This window comes from Callorhinchus milii, unplaced genomic scaffold (assembly GCF_018977255.1).
Source record: "Callorhinchus milii isolate IMCB2004 unplaced genomic scaffold, IMCB_Cmil_1.0 Scaffold11, whole genome shotgun sequence".
In the NCBI taxonomy this organism is placed as follows: Eukaryota; Metazoa; Chordata; class Chondrichthyes; order Chimaeriformes; family Callorhinchidae; genus Callorhinchus; species Callorhinchus milii.
Genome location: NW_024704752.1, coordinates 715,860 through 729,347, shown reverse-complemented (window position 1 = coordinate 729,347; position 13,488 = coordinate 715,860). Strand labels below are relative to the sequence as shown.

Genomic DNA, 13,488 nt, shown 5'->3' with positions numbered 1-13,488 from the left:
GTGAAAGGCGCTGTTGCAAACGTAAGTAATGTTACTTTTCATTGGGCCAAATGCATTCCATGACGGCAATAATAAACCTAATGTTTGTGATAGCGCCTGTGACATAAAGAAGATCTGAAAGCATTTCTCTTTTACAAAAATCCCAGCAAATCTTTCATGCCCACTTCAGCAAGCAGACAAGGTCTTGGTTTAATAACTCATCTCCCAAGCAAAAGGGCTCACACTAAGTCACCGTTAAGCTCTTCAAGACACTGCCCTGCCGGAAATATGGATATTTCGGATAGATTGAATTTCCGTTCCAGCCTCAAATCCTTTCCCTGTTACTCCCACACACAACAGGCACTGAGCAGCACCACATAGAGCCTATACATCACAGAGCTTCTTGGTAATGCAAGTTTTTGTTTTAGTTGATAAGAACATGATAATAAGCCTATCAGGACAGTGAATTTTTACGAAAATAGGAAACGGAAAACTGTCCATGTAATTCTTTGCTGAATCTTATTTTGGCTTGCAGTCTGAATAAATGTGTTATTTTAAAGCCAACAAATGGTGTTGAACACTTCAGAATTATTTGGAATAATAAATCACTCACAAGCGAATGGGGTTCAACATTATTAAATATATAACTTTCACTAAAATAGACCTGGGAGGATTAATCACCTCCACTTACATTAATGCTGTAATTGTAGTCTTGCAGCTCAGTAGTTAGAGCACTTGACTTGCAAGCGAGTGACGTTGGTTGAACTCGCGAGCAGGGCAAAACGTTGGGCAAGTTTCCTTACCCCACACTCCTCTGTTTACCAGCACTAAATAGGAAACTGGTCATCAGTCGATTGGCAGATCGCTTTTCTGGGAGTAAGATTTCCTTCAAAAATAGTAATGATAATAATTTGGTCATTTCAATCCATGACTGTTTGTGGGACGCTGCTATCAATTCACTTTACAGTGTATCTTGTGAACCGCTTTGAGACGTCTCGAAGATGTGATAAGGCGCTGTATCAAATGCAAGGATCATTATTATTATTAAATTCTGATCATACGATGGTCCCTAACATTACTGAGCTCACCTTTTGCATTTTGTTTCTTCTGGAGCAGTAATGAACGTATTCATTTGTTCAAAGCGATCAACGTGTACATCAAAGATACCTCCTAGAACGATATCGCCATCTTTGGATATTTCCGATAGATTGAACTTGCCTTGGAGCCTGCAATGCTTTCCCTGGGATCCCCAAACACAACAAGCAATGAGCAGCCACACATATGGGCTGAACATCACAGAGCTTCTCGGTAACCGCTGCTGATCCCTTGTCAGCATGAAACTGTGCTGTATATTGTACGTGGGGCTGAATCTGTTTGTATATATAGTGTATCAAACAGTAACCACTTGTGGGATTAGCTCCCTTTCTGATCCCAAATATAAAGTGTATATATATAGTGTAAAGAGAATCCCAGGGGCAATAACGGACCTGAGTATGGAAACAGTAACTAATCCCTCAGCTCCTGTAGCCATGATTGGGGCTTTCAAACATATTCCACCTGCACACTTCTGCCTTTAATACGGTGAAATCCCTAATGTGTGGCTATCGTCTTGTTTGGCACCAACTAACAGCACCGTAGACAGTTATGATAAGCAATACTCTTGTTAAATAAGATATGTGACATGAGCAACCAACTAATTAATATGAACGAAGTTTCTCTATGCCTTATCGACAACAAGACCGAGCTCTCCTGATTGGATCCCATTAGCGCCCCCTCACCTCAGGCGCTGACAGCATCTCCATCCATGGTTGCACATCCCACCTTGAGAAGCCACTCCGGGACCTTAGCATCTTGTTTAACTGTCCTTTCTGCCCCTCATCTGTGCCGTGACCCTCTCTGCCGTCCCGCACCACCACAACATTGCCCGGCTCAGCCACTGTCTCACACCGCAGGCCACTGAAACCCTGATACACGCTTTCATTACATCAAAGCTCGACTGTGCAAAATCACTGCTTGTTGGCTTCCCCAACACCTCCCACTGTTGGCTGCATATCATCCAGAACTCTGCAGCCTGTGTCCTCGCCCACAGTAAACTTCACAACCCTATCACCACCATCCTTGTCCAGCTCCACCCTCTGGTACTCCATCCCACAGTCCCGCCGCTTCGCCCCCTCATCGCCACCTTCAGGACTCATCTCAAGACCCTCCTTTTAGCTAAAATAGACTGGGGAATTAGATTAATGGATATGACAATAGGCCAACAGTGGCAAACGTTTAAAGATGGAGTGCAAAATTTGCAGCGGTCACATATTCCCTCACAGGGAAAGCAGTTCATCCGTGGCTAACTAGAGCTATTAGAGAAAGTATTAAACTAAAAGAAAAGGACTATAAAACTGCCAAAAGAGTAGCAAACTGAGGACTGGGAGTGTTTTAGGGACAAACAAAAGAAAACCAAAAAGCTCATTAAGATTGAGAAAATGGATTATGAGGGCAAGCTAGCGAGGGACATTAAGGCAGATTGTAAGAGTTTTTATAAATACATTCAGAGGAATAGGCTTGCAAAAGTAAATGTGGGTCCATTACAGGCAGACACAGGAGGAATAATAATGGGATATAAGGATATGGCAGAGTCCCTAAATAAATACTTTGCTTCTGTCTTCACGTTAGAAGACACAAGAAGTTTACCAGAAATAGAGATGAACCAAGGAGCAACTTAGGGAAATTTACATTAGCAAAGAATTGGTGCTCGGGAAATTGTTGGCATTAAAAAGTGACGAGTCCCCTGGACCTGATGGTTTGCATCCGAGGGTTTTAAAAGAGGAAGCTCATGAGATAGTGGAGGCCTTGTGTCTGATCTTCCAAAATTTGTTGGATTCTGGAACGGTTCCCATTGATTGGAAGATCGCAAACGTCACACCACTATTTAAGAAGTGTGGGAGAGAAAAGATGGGGAACTATAGACCAGTTAGTCTGACATCGGTGGTAGGGAAAATTCTAGAACCCTTAATTTAGGATGTCATAGTGGGATACTTAGAGGACCACAATATGATTAGACAGAGTCAACATGGCTTCACAAAAGGGAAGTCATGCTTAACAAATCTTTTAGATTTTTTTGAGGAGATATCAAGTGGATTAGATATGGGGGAATCAGTGGTTGTAGTGTATTTTGATTTCCAAAAGACATTTGATAAGTTTCTGCATAAAAGGTTGATCCTCAAGATTAGGGCCCATGGAATTAAGGGGAATATATTAGCATGGATTGAAGAATGGCTAATGGGAAGAAAACAAAGAGTAGGGATAAACAGGTCCTTCTCAGATTGGCGGGATGTGACTTGAGAAGTGCCACAAGGATCAGTGCTTGGGCCTCCACTATTTGCAATCTACATCAACGATCTAGATGAGCACATCAAACTCAAAATATCCAAATTCGCGGGAGAGTAAACACCGAGGATGACATTAAAAAAATGCAACGATATGTAGATAGACAAGGTGAGTGGGCAAATACGTGGCAGATGAAGTATAATGTAGGGAAGTTTGAGGTCATCCACCAAGGTGGCAGAAACAGTAGAGCAGATTATTTTTTAGAAGGGCAGAAACTAAATAGTGTTAGAGATCAGAGGGACTTGGGTGTCCTTGTACTTCAGTCACAAAAGTTAGTTTGCAGATACAGCAAGCAATTAGGAAAGCTAACGGTATGTTGGCATTTGTTACAAAAAGGGTTAGAATATAAGAGTAGGGAAGTCTTGCTGCACTGTATAGGGCCCTGGTGAGGCCGCATCTAGAGTACTGTGTGCAGTTTTGGTCTCCTTATTTAAGAAAGGATGTACTCGCCTTGGAGGGAGTACAACGTAGATTCACTAGGTTGGTACCTGGGATGAGGAGGATGAGTTATGAGGATAGGTTGAACAATTTAAGCCTATATTTTCTCGAATATAGAAGAATGAGAGGTGATCTTATGGAAACCTATAAGATTATTAAGGGGCACGACAGAATAGATAGTGGGAGACGTGTTCGCTTGGTTGGAGAATCTATAGCCAGGGGTCACAGTCTTAAAATTTCACACTGAGTTGAGGAAAAACTTCTTCACTCAGAGGGTAGCGAATTTATGGAATTCCCAACTCCAAATGGTTGTAGATGCTCAGTCCTTGAATATAATCAAGACTGAGATTGATAGATTTCTTGTAGATAAAGGGATTAAGGGATATGGGGATAAGGCGGGTAGGTGGAGTTAGAATAGATCAGCCATGATCGTATTAAATGGCAGGGCAGGCTCGAGGGGCCGAATGGCCTACTGCTTCTCCTAATTCTTATGTTCTTATGTTCTTTTTGACCGTGCTTTCGATCTCCCTGCTTGCCCCACTTCCGTCAAACCACCCTGACCCCAACCCCCAGCTCAGGTCCGAAACTCTGTCTGTTCAGTGCCTTGGGATGTCCTCCCGACATGAAAGGTACTTTAACAAATGTCATTTTGTTGTTGTTGTTGTTCTGCATTAGCATCATGAAAATGTGAAATAGTCGAAAGCTCAAAGGCAAAGGTTAGTTTATTTTACACAAGGATTAGTGCAATGCGCAATCCTATAACGTTAAACATATATTTCCGCAAAGCACTCCCAGACATGAGACATTTGCTACAAAACACTCAGAGCTGCTCTTCAAAGTAAAATGTCGTGAAGAGCTTCCACCGTCCTCCTGAAGTGAAAGGGCAGATATCAAATGCAAGGATGAGTTACCGTCACTAGTATTATTAGATCAGTTGCACAAACTGATCATGGTTGCAAACCTTCAATTCCAATTCTACAAAAGATCAAATCAAAACGGAAAAACCTTGTTCAAATGTACACACAGTGTATAGTTTGGGCCATGGCATGCGCTTGTGACTGCCAGGGTGCAGAAGCTGAACTGGATGGACCTCAAGCTCCATCAATCTCCTTCAGTCCAGCAAGACTTATACTCGTATAATAATTGTGTTATGACTGCGCTCAGAGGGACCATTAAGAGCAAGAATAAGTGAAGTCTTCGAATTGATCAACAATCCTTTATCTGTATATACCTGGTAGTCACAGAAGAAAGGTAATTACATGAGACATGCAACCATCCACTGGTAACCTTGAACATTTAATACCGTTACGAATATTGGTGATGAACTTTAGCCTTGCAACAGTCAATGTGCACCATTGCTGGAGGTCAGAGAAAATCAGATTGTGTTCCGAAGAAGCGATTGTCAATTTCTATAAATTGAAATTCAATATAAGAACGAACAGACTCAGCTGTCACATCCTTCATTTTGCTGCTAATGTTTTCCTCAAAATCATTAAAGTAAGAATCTTGTCAAAAAAAATCAAAAAAAATTGAGTGCATCAGAGTGTTTCCAGTCCTCCAAAGTGGCTAATGGCCAATAAGGTTTACAAACGAATCATCACTGATATATCACGATCCCTTCAGCATCCTGCACTACCCGTCCCATTTCAAACCTGCCTTTCCTGACCAAAGCCCTGGAGCGCATTGTTGCAAACCAACTTCGCTCTCACCTCACCATCCAAACGCTACTCGAACCCCTCCAGTTCAGTTTCCAGCCCACAGCACAGAGACAGCGCTTGTCAAAGTAACAAATGATGTCCTCTCTCTGTGTAACCACGGCCCTCTCAGCCTCCTCATCCTGCTGGACCTCTCCATTGTGTTCAACACAGTCAACCGCACCATCCTCCTCCACTGCCTCTCCTCCCCCATCCACCTTCGTGGAACTGCACTCGCATGGTTCAAGTCCTACTTAAACAACTGTGAGCACTTCATCTTGGCCAATGGTTTTCCCTCACGCCCCCACCTGGTCACCTGCAGGGTGCCCCATGGTTACACACTTGGCCCCGTTCCTTTCCTCATCTACATGCTCCCTCTCGGAGATGTCATTTGCAGACGCGGGGTCAACTTCCACATGTATGCAGATGACACACAAATCTACTTCTCCAGCTGCGTTTCCCAGTCCACTGATGACCTGTCAGTTTGTTTGATGGCCATCAAGGCCTGGAGGAGCACAAATTTTTTGCACCTGAATGTCAGCAAGACGGAAACCAAACTGTTTAGCTCCCATGAACATCTTCTCCCCTGCCTGTTCGAACTCCTCAACCTCTGTGAACTTGTGGGCAATGCAGGCATCAGGTGCGATCCCCAGCTTCGCTTTCTACCACACATCCGATCGCTAACCAGGACCACTTTATTCCAGTTCCGCCACATTGCCCACTTCCATCCATTACCTAACAAACAACACAGCAGAAATGCTCATTGTTAGACTCCGCCACTGTCAAGCGCACTGGGACACTAACCCGCATGAAGGGCCCTATATAAATGCAGGTCGTTGTTGACTGTGTTGAAATCACTCCCATAGACTTTGGCCGACAATAGTCAAACAAAACAGCAAAACTTACACAATAGACAACTGTCGTTTTGCCCATTCTATGCACTCCACAGCAATAGCCCTGGACTCAAATACATTACTTTTACCTGGAAAGCACATTAATTGTGACAGATTAGGGATTCTATTACTGATTATGTGAAAATGCTAACAAGCATAATCCTATTATACATATGAAATATTAAATATATGTGATATTCAACTCAGTTATTTTCTTTTTTGCATTTAATGAAGACATGATATGTTTACATTCTGTTACACACGATCAGTGTGCAGTGCTTATTTATTTGCAGGTACTTTGCCCATCAAGTGTTTTTTAGTATTCATTTCAGGTTTTATCAAAATAATGTAACATTTAGGAACAAAAATACAAAACAATAACCCACAACTCGAGGCTAAAATAGCAAAGACTTCGACAGCAATGGTGTATTTCCCAGGAGAGCTAATGTAAACTGGTATAAAAGTGATCCAAACAGCACAAAAGATGAGCATGCTAAAGGTTATACATTGAGCCTCATTAAAGTTATCAGGTAATTTCCGAGCTAGAAACGCCAGCACAAAGCTCACTCCGGCCAGGAAAGCAATATATCCCGCCATAGAATAAAAGGCGCTCACAGAGCCCAGGTCACATTCCAGAATGATAATCTCTCTGTAATATTCTGTGTTTCTCATGGGAAATGGGTGTGATATAGTTAACCAGAGAGTACATATCAGGCACTGAACAGAGGTAAGGAGGAATACACTCCAACGCTGCTGAGCAGGCCCGAACAATTTGGCCATGTTGTTGTTTGGAAGAGTTGCCTTAAACGCCAGAATCACAAGGATTGTTTTAATCAAAATACAGGAAATACAGAGAACGAAAGCGATAGCGAATGCTGTGTGGCACAACATGCAAGCCCAGACTGAGGGCTCGCCAATGAAAGTCACTGAGCACAGAAAACACAGCGTTAATGCAAAGAGAAGCAGATAGCTGAGCTCAGAATTGTTGGTTTTAACAATAGGAGTGTCTCTGTGTGTGAAGAAGACAATGGTAATACTTATTGTGGTGCTCACTCCCACCAGAGCCAATGTCAGCAATACACCTCCCAGCATTTCGGTAAAGGAGAGGAACTCTATTTCCTTTGGTAGGCAACGATCTCTCTGCTGATTGGGCCAATATTGTTCAGGGCATTTGATGCAGTCTGTGGAATCTGGGAAACGTACAATAATTAAGTTTCGCATGAACATTGCTAAAGAGGTTTGTTCAAATAGTGTAGACAGTACCTTACCGAAATGCAGCCAAAATCCTCGTGCACGTGTTTGTCACTTCCAGGTTGGATTGCTCCAAAACACTTCTCCTGTCTCCCCAGCTCCACCATTCACAAGATCAGCTGATTCAAAACTCTGCCGCCCGCATACGGAGCCGGACCAATCTCCACATCTCACCAGTTCTGCCCCAGGCTCCACTGGCTCCCCATCACCGAAAGGATCAACGTCAAGATCTCACTCTCGTGTTCATATCCATTCACTCCCTGGCAATTCCCTACATTTCCGACCCCCTCACTGCCCAATCGACTGGCACCAGCCTCCTGCTCATCCCCCACACCCACTGCCCCACCATTGGATGTTGTGCTTTCAGCTACTACTCCCCTAAACTCTGGAACACTCTTTCTCAATCCTTCCACCTCACCCCCTCTCTCCCCTCTTTCGTGTTCGCCAGTGCTGATAGCTATCTCCGCCCTCCCCCCGGCTCAGAGTCAGGCTCCGCCACAGTTAAGCGCTCTGAGACGCTACCCTGTGTGGAGGGCAAATGGTTGTTGCAAATAGGAAGAGGAATTTTACACTCACCTGTGATGTTGCTGATTTCTCCCTCAGCACATTCTGTGCAGTCAAAGCAACACACGGGTTGGCCTTTTCTGGCAACTTTTCTTGTTCCAGGTACACAGCTCTCACTGCAAACCGCACGTGGAACCTAAGTGTAGAAATGAACACTGTCGAATACTATAGTGCCAGGATACAGGTATTTAAAACAAATGTTCCGGAAGTTAACTAGTGCTAAAGGTTCCTGTAACTTTCTCCTCTTGGTGCCTTGTAATTGCCTGACACGCACTGATCTACCTGGACAGCCACACAGAGTCGACTCCAATCTTCGATTGGCTGCAATGTTGCCTTGGACGCAACTCAAACTCAAGTACACTCCATTTAACTCTCTCCAGGCAGTAAAATCAGTCATTGGGCATTAGACATCGGACGTGAGCACATTGCTAATTGGATAACGGTTCCAGAAACATCTCGGGTGCTGCACGATGAGGATTACTATTACAGCAACACATCACCAGAAGGGTAAAACTAACCTAAAATGTACAAATGCCTTCAGCTTCTACACCTTGACATTGAGCAGTACTTCCACCATTTTGAGATGCCCATCTTCAGGAGCAACGTGGCTCTCCCAATACCAATGAAGCTGGTACAATGCCCTTGACATGTAACCATGTGCTCCTCAACCCGGAATCCCAGCAGCTGTACTCCCAACTCGATCTGTTCTTGATTACAAGGAATAGAAAAGACGCACACGGGACATCTTCTTACATTGCTTAATGGTGGTAACTGCTGTTAGGGGCCATTGGAAAGAGATGCCTACCATGAAGATTCCTCTGCCTCTCGGTCCTGCTTTGCAGGTCAGTGTAGCGTCACGGGAATGGGGAGAGATATTTGTGGAGACAGCTGATAATGTGGAGGTTTTAACACATGTCCAACTCATTAATTGCTCCTGGAGCTTGTTAATGAGTTAGAAAAAAAGCCCATTCCTTTTCATGCCCAAGAACTCCAAAGCCTAAAGGAGAACTCTGGACACATTTATCAGCATTTTATCAGCTGTTTAATATTGAAATTTCAATCCTATTTGTTTTGCGTAGAGTTCAGAAATGAGCGACAATAATTTAATAAATGCATGAGATACAAAATAAGATTACTGGTGACTTCGAGCTCTGGTATTCACAATGGCTGCCTTTCATGATGCCTATTAATTGTTTTTAACATTGTTAAAATTATATTATTTTAAAACCAGTATTAATCTAAACTAATAAGAAATATATACCATTTTTTGACGACTGCTCCACACAATAGCTTCCTCATCCAAAGTGAGTTCATGACCAGGAGAAGCAGAGCCATCGTAGAAGCCAATGACACGAATTTCAGCAGCGCCTCTCGAATTGATTCCCCAGTTTAACAAGTCGTACGTGGCCACTGGATCTCCATTTTCATCAAAATAAATCCTGTCACCGGATGTCATTGTGAAATTCACTGACTGTAGGTAATGAAGTAACTTTGCAAAAATATAAAATACATGGTTTATGGGTTATAATGTCATATCTCTCATCAAACTTTTAAAGACCTTTTTTCGAAGCATATTTCTGAGTGATATCTTCTGATAGGCGAAGGTCAAGTTAAATGCTGTGTGAAACATGCAAATAATTTACAATTAAGCAATGTGGAAATTTGACAGGAAAGTAGATCTGTTGACTTATTAAACATTTCCTTACCTGCCATGGTTGAAGATTGGATACATGTGCACAGGTGTTGTTTATAAATGGTCCTTTTCCTTTCTCACACGAGATCATATTGTGAAGTGCATGAGCCACAGCGTACACTGCTTTATATACATTGTAGGAACTTCCATCCATAGATACCTCAGAATATGCATTGTGCAGAGCTGATAGTTTTTCTTGGCCGGTGCATTGTTGCAATGTAGATGCTGCAGTTATTTGGCTTGTGTTTCCTGACCAGAAAATACATTGGAACGCAGTTTCCCAAAACTCCTTCACTAAACTATTTCCGGGAAACCCAGAAGGATGAATTTGAAGCAGAAATTCTCGCAATCCTTTTACTTCGAACAAAGGAATTGAAGGCCAATTGTCCCAGTGAGAAATCTTAAGGTCTCATCTGGAGAAATAATCTGTGCTGTTATCCAGGCCTCAGTTCCTATCCACTGAATTCCAGTGACGTTTTGTCGTATAATTTCTTTGAGTAATATCCGCATTTCTGCCAGGGCAGCAAAAGCCACGATCACTTTAGTTGTAGATGATTTCATTATATTTACAATTTTTCTTATCTTTTCAATAGAATCAGTTCTATGAAATGATTCCGAGAAGGCAATGCAAATGCCAAGTTCCTGCGCAATGTCTACAAATGCCTGCATTCCAAAGTTACCATAGTCATTGTTGCTTCTGATAGCCCCAATCCACGTCCATCCAAACTTCTTAATGATTTGAGCTAAAACCTTGGACTGATGGTAGTCACTAGGTATGGTTCTGTAAAACGTGGGATATTCATGCTTGTTACTCAGACAAACACAGGTTGAAAAATGGCTGACCTGTGGTTGATGGAAGACATTTAGATAGAATATTGAAACTTATTAATAAAATACAGATTCATATCCAAAATTAATGAGATGCACAACATGTCTGAATTGTTAATCATGTCACTTCACGCTCCCCATGTATGAAGCTGTCATGCATTTGCTGGGTTTACCGCCCTTGTACCATTCTTGAATAAGCGTGATCGAATAGTTTTGATTCCTAAATAGCAATTAAATTTTTTTGACATTTGTCGCTTTGTGCATTTAATCCATTATTTTCTTATTACTTTTTGTTTTTATTTATTGAGTATGTAGTAAATATTAATCTTGTGTAATGAATGCCACCAAATATAGTTGAGTATCACGATATAACTTACCACTGGAATTCTGAAAGGGCCAATTGTCTTTGCAACAGCCATGGACTCTGAGGATCCGGTTGCTCCCACAAGAGCAGGAACATTGGGAGACTCTTCACAGGTTGGGCCGCCATCTTCTTGTTCTTGACCATTCACAAGATCAAGTGCTGCTTTAATAGCAATGTTGGGGGAATCGCAGTCATCATAGATCTTATAACCCAGAAATATACCAGGGAGCAGCACTGGGTCTGGTTTATTTCCTCTATTGCAAACATCATGGTGTTTGCGAGACGAAATGCTCTGAAATCAAAACTGGACGACACCCACATGATTTTTTGTTTACAAACATATTTCATATTAGTGTAGTCATTAAATGCCAGTGAACATTAATTGGAGAATATTGTATTATACTGAAATCATTCTATATTTTTGAATACTTTTAGCATAATGGTAACCTCATGAAATAATTGACAAGCAAAATTGTTCTCCAACATGGGTGGTAACATAAAGCAAAGTAATGACATTGGATGACGTTCCTGCTGTTGCTGTATGGCTGCTCATCATGCATTGCACTTATTAACATGTTTCATTGGAAAGAGCCGTAAAATAAAATAGGATTTATTTTACAAGGAAAGCAATGTAGAGCAACATTTTTCAACACAGGAAGAGTAGAAGTCCAAATGTGCGTGCGCCATTGCAATCTTTGTCTCTATCATACCCTCATTATTCTGAATCAATCTCATTATTAATCCCACTTTCCAGATCCCTTTTGCTATGTCCTAAAGATGTTACAGCCAAAATGCTTATTAAGTTCCTTTTAGCTCTATTATCTCATACCCAATGTCGTCCCAGTGAATCTACCCTACAATCTCCTGATGTCCTTCCTCCAATGTTCAATGTTGTCCAAAAGAAGCAAATTTATCCCTTTTTTTTTTTGCCTTTCTCCTTTCCTCAAGGAAATGAAGAATAGCTTATTAAGAATAGCAAAAAACAAATTCCAAATGAAGTCTGAGTTGCAGAATTCTCCACAATATTGCACAATTTAAAATTTCAAGCTAAAATAACTTTACAGACTATGGTGAGTTGGAATTTGTTGCTCACATAGGAAACAGAAAGTTGCCAAGTAATTTGAGTAGCACTTATTTCTTTCTACATTATATAATAAAAATATCCAGCATTCATTCAAAATAGAACTGGATGGGATTAGCACTTGTCGTTATATAAACAGTCTGAATAAACTTTGGTCTGTAGTAATACTGAGCTCACCTTTCACATTTAGTTTCTTCAGGAGCAATAAGAAAATAATTGATATGTTCCAAGGGGGCTGTATGTATATTGAAGATTCCTCCCAGAATCACATCTCCCTGTTTCGATATTTTAGATAAATCAAATTTTCTTTGAAGCTTGCAGTGATTTTCATTGGAATCGCACAGAGAATCCACAAAGAGTAACCACAACAATAAACAATACATGGCAAACTGATGCTGATTCTTTCCCAACACGGCTTATCGTTAAGTGCACGCGTATATATATAATACATGAACCTAGCAACAGCTAATGGATTACAAAGTACAAAGGACACGTACATGTTCAATATCCCAGGGAACAATCCTCCTGACTCCAGAAGTGGAAAATACCCTCAGAGCATATGTTTGTGTTTCAATGCAACTCACATTTGGCCATGTCACCTGTACTCGTTTGATTGTCTTTAACATGGCTATCCTCTTACGAACAGTTGGTTATTTTTATGCTTCGATTTAAATGTAATCTTTTCAATGCTACATGAACTTGAACTCCAATGCATTCCTCTCCAAAAAATCCTCATCTTGACCTGCTCTTGCCCTTATTAAAACCTGGATCATCACCCACCAAATCTTCTCCCTCAATCCCACCTGGATACACCATTCAGCCTTCCCCATGACCCAACCGGCTTGATAGTGGCATTACTCTTATCTCCAGCCCTCCACTTGGCCTATCCCCTTACTCCTCAGGAGGTTTCCCTTTCTTTGAACACCACTTACCTGCATCCAATCGCTCTCTACTTTCCTCATCTCCTCATTCCAAAATCCCCATTCAGCAAGTTACTCTCTGATAACTCCATCCTTCTACCTTCCTTCAACCTCTGCTCCAGGAGCCTTCTCCTCCCTCCTCTTCTCTCTCCATTTCTCCCTCCACATTAACCCTGCCACCCACATCCATAGTCATGTCCTTGAACCGGGCCTCTCCGTATCTGTTTTTTGGTCAGCCAAATGAAACACACTGAAACCCATCATCATGACTCCAAACCAAACAGAATTCCATGCATCCCACTACACATGCAAACTCCAGAAACTGATTATTGGAATGGAATCCCTGGAGCGATGTATTGTTCTTCCCCAATTCCGTTATATATTAGGCACAAGTTGGCAGGA

General features: G+C 41.8%; 1 protein-coding gene across 1 annotated transcript; it reads right to left on the bottom strand.

The window, feature by feature from the left end:
* Positions 1-6,664: 6,664 nt before the first annotated feature.
* On the bottom strand, positions 6,665-11,355 carry LOC121849893 (extracellular calcium-sensing receptor-like). The gene is given in 7 exon segments (XM_042339201.1): positions 6,665-7,575; positions 8,213-8,336; positions 9,462-9,689; positions 9,907-10,265; positions 10,268-10,736; positions 11,099-11,319; positions 11,322-11,355. Coding segments are annotated over 7 exon segments (2,346 nt in total).
* Positions 11,356-13,488: the final 2,133 nt, after the last annotated feature.